General features: G+C 40.5%; 1 protein-coding gene across 1 annotated transcript in view; it reads right to left on the minus strand.

Moving 5' to 3' along the window:
• Nucleotides 1–13,302, minus strand: part of CUNHXorf58 (chromosome unknown CXorf58 homolog) — a 54,326-nt gene that overhangs the window by 15,232 nt on the left and 25,792 nt on the right. The window contains exons 4-8 of the mRNA XM_089656897.1: nucleotides 8,223–8,317; nucleotides 8,013–8,124; nucleotides 7,454–7,585; nucleotides 3,987–4,216; nucleotides 400–550 (exon numbers count right to left, since the gene is read on the minus strand). Of these exons, the coding sequence (XP_089513023.1) occupies nucleotides 400–550; nucleotides 3,987–4,216; nucleotides 7,454–7,585; nucleotides 8,013–8,124; nucleotides 8,223–8,317 (720 nt within the window). The remainder of the gene's footprint in view (nucleotides 1–399; nucleotides 551–3,986; nucleotides 4,217–7,453; nucleotides 7,586–8,012; nucleotides 8,125–8,222; nucleotides 8,318–13,302) is intronic.

The following is a 13,302-nucleotide window of genomic DNA, read 5'->3' on the forward strand; positions in this document are numbered from 1 at the left end:
ATATCAATCCAGTGATAAGCACAAAAGAAGCGGCTCCCCTGGGTCTCTCTCTCATTGGCTTCAGCTGGTGCCAATCACAGCCAGTGAGGAGGGAGCGGGGGGCGGGACTGAGCCACGCTCTGTGTATCATATAGATACACAAATGCAGCTCAGGAGCGAGCACGCACAAGCTGCTTGCTCTGGGGACACTCAACAAGGGGGAGGGGCCAGAAGCGCAGGCAGGAGACCCGAGAAGAGGAGGATTGGGGCTGCTCTGTGCAAAACCATTGCACAGAGCAGGTAAAAAAAAAAAAGCTTTCAGAATCCCTTTGAAAGAAAACTTTTAATTAACATATCCAATCACTTTAAAATCTCCAATTCATATTTGATGTTATTTGTATAAACTGTACATTTTTTTACCTGCCCCTCTCTGTCTAGGCCATAAAGCCTTTTCATTTTTTGTACTTTTAGACGAGCCTTATGTGATCTGCGCGATGTATTTCTGGGGGCCACAGAGTAGTGAGATGACAAGTATGTGGAGATTGCAGATGATGGAGGTGGTGCTGGGGATCTGAAAAATACAACAGTTTAGCTGGTTAGTAAATAATTCATAGGATAGATAATGTATATACTTTCTGTTCAAACCTTTCCAGACACCTGACTATTAAACCTATATGAACTTGTTGGACATCCAATTAAAAGCAATGGGCATTAATATGGATTTGCCCCTTGGCCTTATAGTTTTATCAGTCTCCATTCTTTTGAAAAGCCTTTCCACAGGGTTTTGGAGCCTTTCTATGGACATTTGTGTCCATAACTAAACACATAAAACTAACATTTGTGAGGGCAGGTATCAATGTTCAATGAATACTTGGTTTGCATATAGCATTCCACCTCATCCCAAAGATGTTCAATACTGTTGAGATTAGGGCTCTGTGCAGGTCACTTGGGTTCCTTCACACCAACTCAACAAACCATATGTTCATGGAATTGCACAGGGGGGAGCTGGCAGCAGGGATTTTTTAATGTTCATTCTCAGTAGCATTATATTTGATGGCCAACTCTTCTCACTGCTACCAGTTCCCAGGTCAGTGTTTTCCCATGATACTGAAGCTGACAGCACACAAGATCTGATACTTCATAAAGTGTGGGATCCCTCCAAAATTTACAGATCCCCATACATTTATTAAAAGGAACAGTTTACAGAATCTTTTTTGAATTAGACATTATCTATTCCTGCAAGTATTTAAAATTAAATGTGAGGTATGGTGATAGGGTCTCTAACCTGACATTAATCATTTTGACAATTTTGCTTGATAAATCCAGCTCTTCTATAATATGAGCATAGGGAGGAGGAGAAGACTGAAAAAGCATTACACAGTATTTACTAGCTGCATTCTCCAATGCCAGGTTTACACTGCTCTGCTGTGGCAGTGGGTGTATGCATTGTTTTCTTTATAGTACACCACAAAAAAGGGTATTCATGACTATGTGTGTTATAGGCCACCTATAAGTGAATGGACACTGGCCGACCAATCAGAGAGGAGATCCTCCCCTATATAATCCCCCCTATATAGGAAGTACCTCAGTTTTTTCGCCAGTGTCTGGAAGGTGGATGGTCACTGAAAGTGTTGCTGTGCTCTTGGACCATACCTGAAAGTCCACAGCTGTTCTTTATGATGTGCCTTGACTATATTGTCATTTGTGAGTACAACACATACTTTATTTTTTATTAAACATTTTTTATGGTAATGCACTAGGCCTGTGCGCCCTCTGTTTTTTCTTTCCTCAAACTACATTCTGACCTGGGCAGAGAGATACAGTATGTTCCAAGTCTGTCAGCAATGTTCATTCCAAGTGTGGAAAATTGGCAGGCGGATTATCTCATTCGCTGCCAGTTGATTCCAGGGGATTGGGGTTTGCATCCTGATGTTTTCAAGGAAATCTGCCAGCGATGGGGTTGCCCAGATGTAGATCTATTGGCATCCAGGTTCAACAAGAAGGTCGGTCTTTTTGTGTCCAGGGTAAGGGACCCTTGAGTGGCAAAGGTAGATGCCTTCGTGATTCCTTGGAGTCAGTTCTCACTGATTTAAGCCTTTCCTCCGATCCAGCTGCTGCTGCGTCTCTTACGCAAGGTTCCAGAGGAGTCTATTCCGGTGATACTGATTGCTCCGGCCTGGCCCAGGAGGGCCTGGTATGTGGACATAGTGAAGATGGCAGTAGACGGGCAGTGGGCCCTGCCATATTGGTCAAACCTGTTCTCTCAAGGTCCTATATTGCACCCATCTTTACAGTCACTAAATTTGACAGCGTGGCTAATGAAACCCAGTTCCTCAAAGGAGAGGGGAGTGTCGAATTCTGTCATCCCCATCATGTTGGGTGCTAGAAAGGAAGATTCTAGGAGCATTTATTACAGAACCTACAAGGCTTACATTGCCTGGTGTGAGGTTCACAAATGGCACTCATGAAATTATGTGATTAGCAGGATTCTGTCATTTCTTCAAACAGGGTTGCAGAAGAATTTGACTGTTGGTACCATTAAGGGCTGAGTTTCAGCATTAGCTATTTGTTTCCAGAGGCCCATTCCGTCTCACTCTTTGGTCCACACATTTTTTTACAAGGAGGGATGCGTATGGCTCCTCCTGTCAGGTTGCCTTTGTGTCCTTGGGACCTGAACTTGGTTTTGGAGGTCTTGCAAAAGCCACCATTTGAACCTACTGGAGAGATTCCACTGGTCTTGTTGACTCGTAAGTTGTTGTTTCTAGTGGTAATCACTTCTGCAAGAAGGGTGTCAGAGCTGGCAGCTCTATCTTACAGAGAACCATTTCTGGTTTTGCATCATGATAAGGTGGTGTTGGGACCTTATCCATGCTTTTTACCAAAGGTGGTTTCTGGTTTTCATCTCAATCTTGACATAGTTCTGCCTTCATTCTTTCCTAGACCTCAGTCAGCAAGAGAAAGATCTCTGCATTCCTTGGATGTGGTTCGTGCTGTAAGGGTCTTCTTGAAGGCAACAACACAGGTCAGATGCTCTATTTGTGCTACCAGAAGAACCTAGGAAGGGCCAGGCGGCATCCAAGGCAACTATTTCTCATTGGATCTGCCAATTGATCATTCAAGCCTATGGTTTAAAAGGTAAAGTCACACCCTTTAGCGTGAAGGCACACTCCACCAGGATGTCAGTGGGTCAGGTTTGCAAGGCTGCTACATGGTCTTCAGTTCACACATTCACATGGTTCTACCATGTGGATGTCAGAGCCACAGAGGATTCTGCCTTTGGCTGCAGTGTTTTATGGATGGCTGAGTAGGTCCTGAGGGTTTATTGACAGTGGCTATCATGGTGTCACACTACCCTCAAATTTCTTATTGCTTTGGGACATCCCACATAGCCATGAATAGCCTGCTCTGTGTCCCGTAATGTACATACTTACCTGTAAAATCCATTTCTTGGAGTACATCACGGGACACAGAGGTCCCACCCCTCTTTCTGGAATGTCATTGCTTGCTACAAAAACTGAGGTATTTCCTGTATAGGAGGGATTATATAGGGGAGGCCCTCTTCTTGGATTGGTTGCCCAGTGTCCTTTCACCTGAGGGTGGCCTAAAACCCACATAGCATGAATAGCCTGCTCTGTTCCATGATGTACTCCAAGAAATGGATTTTACAGGTAAGTATGTAGAAAAAAAAATCCAATTTTCATGCATTTTACCCACATTTTTGCCAACGTCCCTTAGACTTCTAGTAGGTCATGCATTTTTGCCACATTTTCTGAAGGTGCACCAAAGATGCAGTATGAAGGGTGTGCTTTCAGAAAACGCAGCAAAAATGCACAGCCTAAGAGAAGTCTATAAGACTGTGGGTAAAAAGCACTAAAGCCACTCTTATGCCCGCACTGCGGCCAAACCACAGCACAGCATTTTTTACATGGCCTAGCTACAAATCTATAATTGACATTGACCGTAAATGAATACAGCTCAGAAATATTACATTGAAAGATTGTGACAACCTGTATTGTGTGACCGCATTGAGCTGTTTCTGCTCTAGGTCCTCAGTTCTGGGGATCTGAAGAAGCAACTTAATTTCGCCTCTAAGTCTGTCTGAAATGGTCCCGGACTCTGCATAATTTACTATGTCATACATAATTGTTGTCCGAGGCATGTTTTTCAGTGACAGTCTTCTCCAACAATTATCTCGGCCTCCAAGGTGTGCTGGCGTTTCATCGAGGTGACTTGTGTACTAAAGGCATAAATTAAATACGTAATTAATTCAAAATATCATTACATCTTATTTGCATAATTTCTTCACAAGCCATTTTGCAGATCTGCAACCAGTTAGGATTTTATAATCACCAAATCAACGGAAATTTTACATTTTAAAATTACAATTTTCCTTTCCTAGTATATGGTAACATTCTAGCGGCCTCTCCCAGAGTTTTGCACATAACTTCAGTCAGAATGTTTCATGGTATATGGCATTGGTGGGCAAGCTGCTTGGTCCTTTAGATTTTCTGCACTAATACTATACTAGGAAAACATATAAAGTTATATTTGTATCAGAGCTAGGCTTACCATCAATATCAATCAATCTACCTCTCAGCGTCTGTATCCGTATAACCATTAGTGCTAGTATGAGCGCCAGTGAGTCAATATCTTTGTCCATATATATCTTATCATCTATCTGAAGACCAGCCTGCCAGCAGTATTAACTTTTTTAAAGAGGAGCTTCAGTCCCCCCCAAAAAATGAAAAGTCAGCAGCTACAAATACTGTAGCTGCTGACTTTTAATATACGTACACTTACCTGTCCAGGGATCCAGCAATGTCCTCACCTGAGCCTATTCTTCAATTGGCTTTAGGTGCAGGTGCCAGAATTTTAGATAAGAGATCAGGCAGTGAAGCCTTCCAGCTTCACATCCAGTTTCCTACTGCGCATGCGCGAGCCATGCTGCGCTTTCTGAATGGTCCCGCAGTCTTCTGAGACCTGTGTGTCTTCACAGATTGGCATGGTGATTTGAAGTGGAAGTGGGTACCTGTCAAAACCAGGTACTCGCTCCCCCCTGCCCACCCAAATGTGCCAAATGTGGCAGTGGGGGGGTGCAAACAATTAGAACTTCCCCTTTTGGGTGACGTTCCGCTTTAATGACTTACTAAAAAGACTGCTTAAGTAAAATGTATGTCTTGGAAAAATACAAAAACATATTCAGCACTTGTTTGCAGTTGTTTTACGTTTTTACACCAGGTGTGCATGAGGCCTTAGCTTTGATCTTACAAGCCCTCCATTGTATGCCTAGGAATAATTCAACTAAATGTTTCTAGACAAAAATATAGAAAACATTCTGGAAACAGAAAGAAGCCAGTCTTTCCAGCTTTTGTCACACAAAGCCTCATGTGTAAGAGGCTATCAATTATTAAGATAGACAGTTTGACTGTGCATTCATAAATTCTTTGACAGCTAATAGATAATAGAAATGAAAAGGAGAAAAAAAAGGACACTGAAAGAAACGTGTAAATATGGGAGTTGCAAGTGCCTGTTATTTTTGGAAGGTACGAACTCCAAGGCTGTCATTCTCATCCTTACATTAGTCAAGAAGTGACCCAGAACAAGCATGCTCAGTGTAAAGTGTCATGAGTGAAGGGTCAGGACACCTGATATGAAAATGCTTGCCCATAACTCAACAAGTCCGCTAAAGACTGCTGGCAAATTGATACTTAGGTGAATGTTGATCTCCTGAGTCCTCCACAGCTCTCATTGGTTCCTCCTTATGAGTTTCATCTGACTACAGAAGATAGAAGTGATGTTGAAGTCAGAAGAAGGAAATCGTAAGAGCTGCAAGTGTCAGGAATCAGCAGTAGGAGTGGTCATATCTGCGTGGCTACACTCAGGAAACTGGGACCACACTGTGGGGGAAATTTACTAAAACTGGAGCACTCAGACAATGGTGCAGATGTACATGGTAGCTAATCAACTTCTAACTTTAGCTTGTTCAATTAAGCTTTGGCAATAAAACCTGGAAGCTGCAGATTTTACACGCTCCAGTTTTAGTAATCTCCCCATGTGTATACTTTAAGTGAGATTTATTTACTGTGAAATTCATCCAAACACCAGCACACAGCAAACCATTAAAATATAAGTAACCAAAAACCCAGTGACAGAATACCTGACTAATAACTAACAACCAACTACTGTATATACAATATGTGCAAAATGAGGAACACAGAAATCATGGAAAATTGGAGGTGCAGGGAGCAAATGGGAAGGGAGGAAAGAAACTGGGATCAGGAACAAAGGAGAGCAGGTACAAGGCAACAGGGTACAGCATACAGGGCAGGAGCAGTAACAAGATAACAGCTAGCAGTATCTGGCAACAAGCAAAACAATGGAGCACCTAACAATGGACCTAAATATCCTCCCAGGAGCCAGCATCAGGTGTAAACTGATTACTTAGGTTTGCTGGCTGCTGGGAGACACCCAATGGTGGACACTGGAATTACAACCCTCTGCCCAGGGAACCACAGTGCCACCAGCAGGTGATCCGGTGTCAGGACAGGGCTCCGGCTACTTAACAACCAGTTCTTTTCTTTCAAGTGCTCAGAAGCTGCTCAGTTGTGGTTAATTACCAGCCACTTGTTGTCTCCACAGTAACTCACCTGGATACCATTACCTGCTTCATTGGTCCGGCCTACAGCCAGCCCTTTGTGCTATTTTAGCAGTTAGCACATGTCCTCTTTGCACTTGCATGGTCTATGGTCTCCAGTGTGTACTTGCCTGTATTCCCATGTACAACTCGGTCTGGCTGACTTCTCTTCCGGTTCCTGCTCCTGATTTTTGGCTTCTGAATATGCTGGCTTCTGGTTTCTTGACCCTGGCTTGTCTGATTACCTGCACTGGCATCCAAACCCTGGCTTCTGTTTTGACTATGTTCCTGATCTATGTTATATTTGCTATTTCATTAAAAGTGTGATTTTAACTGCATTTTCTGTCTCCGCCTGGTTTCTGGTTTCTGACATCACTGTCCTAACACCAGGGTAATTTTATTTTGTTTTTGTTTTAAAAATATTTAAAGTTAAAATAAATTTACCCTCCAGGTGCTAAAAATTTGTAAAATTAAGAAAACGTGTTCTAGCTTAATGGAGAGCTTTGCATGGCCAGAGCTGAAACTTCAAAAGCCACTCACTGCACTAGTGACATACACTCTCACTGTACTAGTGGCATGGCAATCCATTTTTGCTATGTGCATATCTGACATGTTATAAGTATGGCAAACATGACCATGTTTCACCTTAGAGTTTTAGTAACAGTGTAGAAAGAAGGATACAGTACTGAAATAAGGCATACATCTAAACTAATCAGCAGAGGTGATATTTCATCATCATTTTTATGGGCTGCAAAGATGAATTTACACATTAAAATGTAGAAATGTTTCAGATAATCTTTAAATACAGTAATTATAGACACTGATTTATTTTTTGCTTACTTGCATATAATCTTTAAAAGTGGCCACATCCACAGCATCTGTTACTTTGTATGCCTGATGTTCGAGGTGATCATAAATCACTTGGTCATAGTATGTTCGATGCCCCATCAGTTTACAAGCATCCACTGCAGCCTATAAAATAATAATCGGGGCAATTGACTGAAATACTGATGTAGCATTACTGTCTATTTGTTAAAATTGTACATCATGAACAGTACCATTTAAACATTATTTCCTGTGTGTGTCCACAGAGAAAATGTTTCTTCTATTCCTGTTCTGTCCGGCACCTGTCACTTGTGCAGGAAATGAGGGGAAATACCCCATATGGGTGCACAAGCAGCAATGAAATCTTGACAGGGATTCTAAATGTTCTTTACTCCACAAAAAATGTTGTTTTTCATGTTGCCTGTGCTCTTATTAAGGATAAATATTGTATAGTAGTACTAACAGATACACACATATACATAGTACATATGTATATGTACTATATATTCATGCTAATGATTACACTTTACAACGGCTGTGCATTTATGTTGAATAAAATTCATATATAGATCACCTCACTTGAAGGACTAATCACTCTTTTTCCACTGATGTATCGGCTGTTATGATTGCCTGAGCGGTGAAAAATTTTAAAGACAATGAATGGTGGGAACTCATAGCCTGCAAATCTGTAAAAAAAAAAAAAAAAAGTGTGAATTAAGAATACATTCTGACCAGAAAATCTGTCCCTCAAGTGTACTGCTAAATGTCACAGAACAGCCTTTACCTGAATCTTACTTTACACTGCATTCCTGGATCCTTCAGCAGTTCTGCCTCCAGTGGACTGACCTTCTTCAGGATGCCATATGCAGCACATTTTTCCTGCAAAATGATTTCAAGAAAAAACTGTAATCCCTAATATCTAGTAGTGTTTCTCAAACCTAACATCAAGTCCACCAACAGTTCATGTTTCTGTTTCATAGATGTAGCACTATGGAGTGTTTTATGGTAAAGCAATTGTCAAGGAATATACATGTTCAAAAAAAAAAAAAAGTATAAAAAAGTTTATTTACTGACACATATTTACCGATTAAAAGAAAGAAAGAAAAGAGGGAAAATAGGGAAATATACACTCACCAGCCACTTTATTAGGTACACCTTGCTAGTATTGGGTTGGACCCCCTTTTGCCTTTAGAACTGCCTTAATGCTTTGTGGCATAGAATTAAGAAGGTGTCAACGAGGTGTTGGAAACATTCCTCAGAGATTTTGATCTATATTGACATGACAGCATCACACAGTTGCTGCAGATTTGTCGGCTGCACATCCATGAAGAGAATCTCCCGTTCCACCACATCCCAAAGGTGCTGTACTGGATTGAGATTGGGTGACTGTGGAGGCCATTAGAGTACAGTGAACTCATTGTCATGTTCAAGAAACCAGTTGGAGATGATTTGAGCTGTGTGACATGGTGCATTATCTTGCTGGAAGTAGCCATCATAAGATGGGTACACTGGCACCCGATGTGGTCTTCTGCTGCTGTAGCCCATCTGCTTCAAGGTTCGACATGTTGCGTATTCATGGATGGTATTTTGCATACCTTGGTTGTAAAAAGTGGATATTTAAGTTACTGTTGCCTTTCTATCATCTCGAACCAGTATGCCCATTCTCCTCTGACCTCGTAACATCAACAAGGCATTTTTGTCCACACAACTACCTCTCGCTGGATATTTTCTCTTTTTCTGACCATTCTCTGTAAACCTTAGAGATGGTTGTGCATGAAAATCCCAGTAGATTAGCAGTTTTTGAAATACTCAGACCTGCATGGTTGGCACCAACAACCATACCAAATTCACGTAAATCTCCTTTCTTCCCCATTCTGATGCTCAGTTTCGAACTTCAGTAAGACATCTTCACCACGTCTAGATGCCTAAATGCATTGAGTTGCTGCCATGTTATTGGCTGATTAACAATTTGTGCTACCAAGCAATTGAACAGGTGTACCTAACAAAGTGGCCGGTGAGTGTACAATACCGTGCAAAGTTTTAAGCAGATGTGAAAAAAATGTTGTAAAGTAAGAATGCTTTCAAAATTATACATTTTTATTTATTTTATTTTATTCTTTCCAAAATGCAAAGTGACCAAACAGAATAAAAATTTAAATCAAATCAATATTTGGTGTGACTACTCTCATCACAAATGTGCTTAGATAATATTTTCAACACCAGTGCAGCGCTACTCTCACTAAATGTAAATTAAATACAAATTTCCTTTTAGTATAATAATCCATATAATAAAGTTTTTTTTCTGTAATCTGTGATTTTCTTCCTCCTGTGTTTGTAAATCAGTTTATTGTGCTCTCACCTGATGTATTTGATCTTACACTCAGGTATGGTCAATTCACACCTTGAAACATGTACAGTTGTGTTCAAAATAATAGCAGTCAGACATCACTAACCTGATCAATCACTGTTTTTGGTAGAAATTATATTTCTACATGGCAAATAATTTACTAGCAGGTGTAGTAGAGTAATAGAAATGCTGATTCTGTGTAATTGAATCACTAATTGAAAGGGGAATGTTCAAAATAATAGCAGTGAGGAGTTCTATTAGTGAGGTCATTCATTCTTTGAAAACCAGGTGGCAATTATTGCCCTTATTTAAGGAAGGAAGGCAGCAAATGTTGGACATGCTGGTTACAGTGCATTTCTCTCTAAAATTCTGAGGAAAATGGGTCGTTCCAGACATTGTTCAGAAGAACAGCGTACCTTGATTAAAAAGTTGATTGGAGAAGGGAAAACATATAAAGAAGTGCAGAAAATGATAGGCTACTCAGCTAAAATGATCGCAAATGCTTTAAAATGGCAACCAAAACCTGAAAGACATGGAAGAAAGCAAAAAACTACCATTCGAATGGATAGACAAATGGATAGATGGATTTTGAGCTTTATTCACTTTTTTCAACACACTGCTATTATTTTGAACACAACTGTATATCCTCCAGTAGTCAACATGAATGCTGTACCAACTCAAGTGTCCTTCGTGCTTCCACCAGTTGATCCACATTCTCCTCAGTACTCAGATTTCAGATGAATACTAATACTAGTGCTATGTGTACAAATGCACCATGCATTTATTATGTACAACCAGTGTACCACCTTTGACCAGATGTGCCCTCACCTGGTCTCTTTAGTGTCAGCTTTATATATAGGTCAACTAGGATGGATCTTCACTCAGTTCGGTTGCTTCCTCCCATAGCTAAGGGCACAATTCAACTGGTGCATACAGGAGGAAGAAAATCACAGATTACAGAAAAAAGACTTTATTATATAGACTATTACTCTAGAAGTAAATATTTTATTTAATTTACATATAGTGAGAATAGCACTGCACTGGTCTTGTAAAAAGTCTTACACTTGCACACTTGCACACTTTGTACACTCTGAGATTTTGTAAGATTAGAATCAGATGCATGATTAACCAGTTATACCAAGCAGGTGCTAATGATCATTAATTTCATATGTAGGTTGAAACACAGTCATTAACTGTAACAGAAACAACTGTGTAGGAGGCTTAAAAGTGGGTGAGGAACAGCCAAACTCTGCTACTAAAGGTGAGACAGTTTCATGTCACAGGTCAGACACCATGGCAAGACTAAGCACAGCAACAAGACACAATGTAGTTATTCTGCATCAGTAAGGTCTCTCCCAGGCAAAGATTTCAAAGCAGACTGGGGTTTAAAGATGTGCCGTTTAAGCTTTTTTGAAGGAGCACAAAGAAACGGGCAACGTTGAGGACCGTAGACATGGTGGTTGGCCAAGGATACTTAAAGCAGCAGATGAAAGACACATCATGCTTACTTCCCTTCAAAATCAGACTGTAATGGATTGTGATAGACAGTCCACGTTTTATTAGATGATCAGTAAAATGACAATTTTATAGTCTTGCTACTGTCTGTTTCTTGCTCTTTAAAAATTCCTTACTCTCTTAAGTAAACAATCAGATATAGGTTGACAGAACAATGATGATAATTAAGATGGCGCCTTCATCCTGAGTCTCACCCTTGGTGACTCATTAGGATAAAAGTATCTTTTAATGTAAACAACCCCCATAAAAGGGAATGAGTCTTTTTGGAGACAATGATTGGAAGATATCAACACGGATGGAAGAACACGCAGAAACCCAGTGGACATTTCACCCAATCAATGTATATGCTTTGCCTGCATCATAAGCCCTATAAATAATACTGTTAGTTCCTCAATAAAACAGAATTTTTAGGAAGTTGACATACTGCAACAGTGTCAGTGTCTTTCTTCCACGTGCACGTAATTCTATATTAATTTGGCTCACTGGTAGATCACGGTAAATGGTCTGTAAGTGACTGAGTCCAAAACAAGACGATGTCCGGAAGTGCCATCAGCATAGAACTGGCGGAAACCAGTGAGACCCAGGTACACCCATCTACTGTCTGGATAGGTCTGGCCAGAAGTGGTCTTCATGGAAGAATTGCGGCCCAAAAGCCATACCTCCAACACGGAAACAAGGCTAAGCGATTCAACTATGCATGAAAAGGAATTGGAACTGGGGTGCAGAAAAATGGCAGCAGGTGATCTTGACTGATGAATCAAAATTTTTAATATTTGGTTGTGGCAGGAGGCAGTTTGTTCACAAAGGGTTGGAGTATGGTACAATAATGAGTGTCTGCAGGCAACAGTGAAGCATGGTGGAGGTCCCTTGCAAGTCTGGGGCTGCATTTCTGCAAATGGAATCAGAGCTTTGGTCAGGATCAATGGTGTCCTCAGTGCTGAGAAATACAGGCAGATACTTATCCATCATGCCATACTAGGCTTGCAATTGGCCCCAAGTTTATTCTGCAGCAGGACAATGCCCCAAGCATACAGCCAATGTCATTAACCCCTTGGTGACTGCAGGTAAAACAAATGTTAATGCAACTACTTAGTGTATCCAGGTGGATTATACCTTGTTTTTTTCAGGACAATTTGGGCTTTCTTTTGGTGGTAAATGGTAATGAATATCCCCTGATTTTTTATTATCAAAGAAAAACTGTCTCAAAAAAGTAAAAAAAATGTATTTTAAATGCAGCTGTATATTTCTTGCTCTTACCATAACTTACCACCAAAAACCAATCCAAAATAAATTCTCCTGCTTCTGACAATCTCAGCGATACTACATATGTGTATGTTTTTTCCATAAAGCATTTATTAACAGAAAAAAACAGTACACGCATAGCATAATACACTCAGACAGCAATTGTGAACTGACCCTGAGCACAGGGTGACAATGATCAATATATCACAAACAGGAAAATGTACAAAAACCTAGAACCCATTAAAGGCAAACAGTAATGACTGGAGATGAAACTCCAGAACAAGTAAATAGGGAATAAGGTCCCATCAGAGCCCAGCGGAAACCAACGCAAATAAGAGGGTGATTTGTATGTTATTTGTTGTTTTTACAAGTAGTAGGGCCCAAAAACAATAGTGTACATTTTGCTTTTTTAATCTTACCTAAAAACACACTGATGCTGATACTAATTTAAAAAATGTTTGGTTTTTTTAAATCCTACCCAACCTGATTTTTGACCCTGACTTTGACCCTAACACTAACCTTAACACCAACATTGATGACACCTTGATCTAGCCATTTTTATCTTTCTCTCCATTCAGAAAACAAAGAAAACACAGGGGCAGGCTGCACAGTGTCTGATCACTGTACTAGCCAAACCGAGGCTATCACGGCAATCATATGACCAGCAACCTGTTCCAATCGTTAGTACGAGACTGTGTGGTGCGCTCCCAACACAAAACAGGTACACATACACATACAGTATATGCCACCTCACAGATTA

This window comes from Staurois parvus, unplaced genomic scaffold (genome assembly GCF_062004578.1).
Source record: "Staurois parvus isolate SC_StPar_1 unplaced genomic scaffold, SC_StPar_1.0 ptg000029l, whole genome shotgun sequence".
Classification (NCBI taxonomy): domain Eukaryota; kingdom Metazoa; phylum Chordata; class Amphibia; order Anura; family Ranidae; genus Staurois; species Staurois parvus.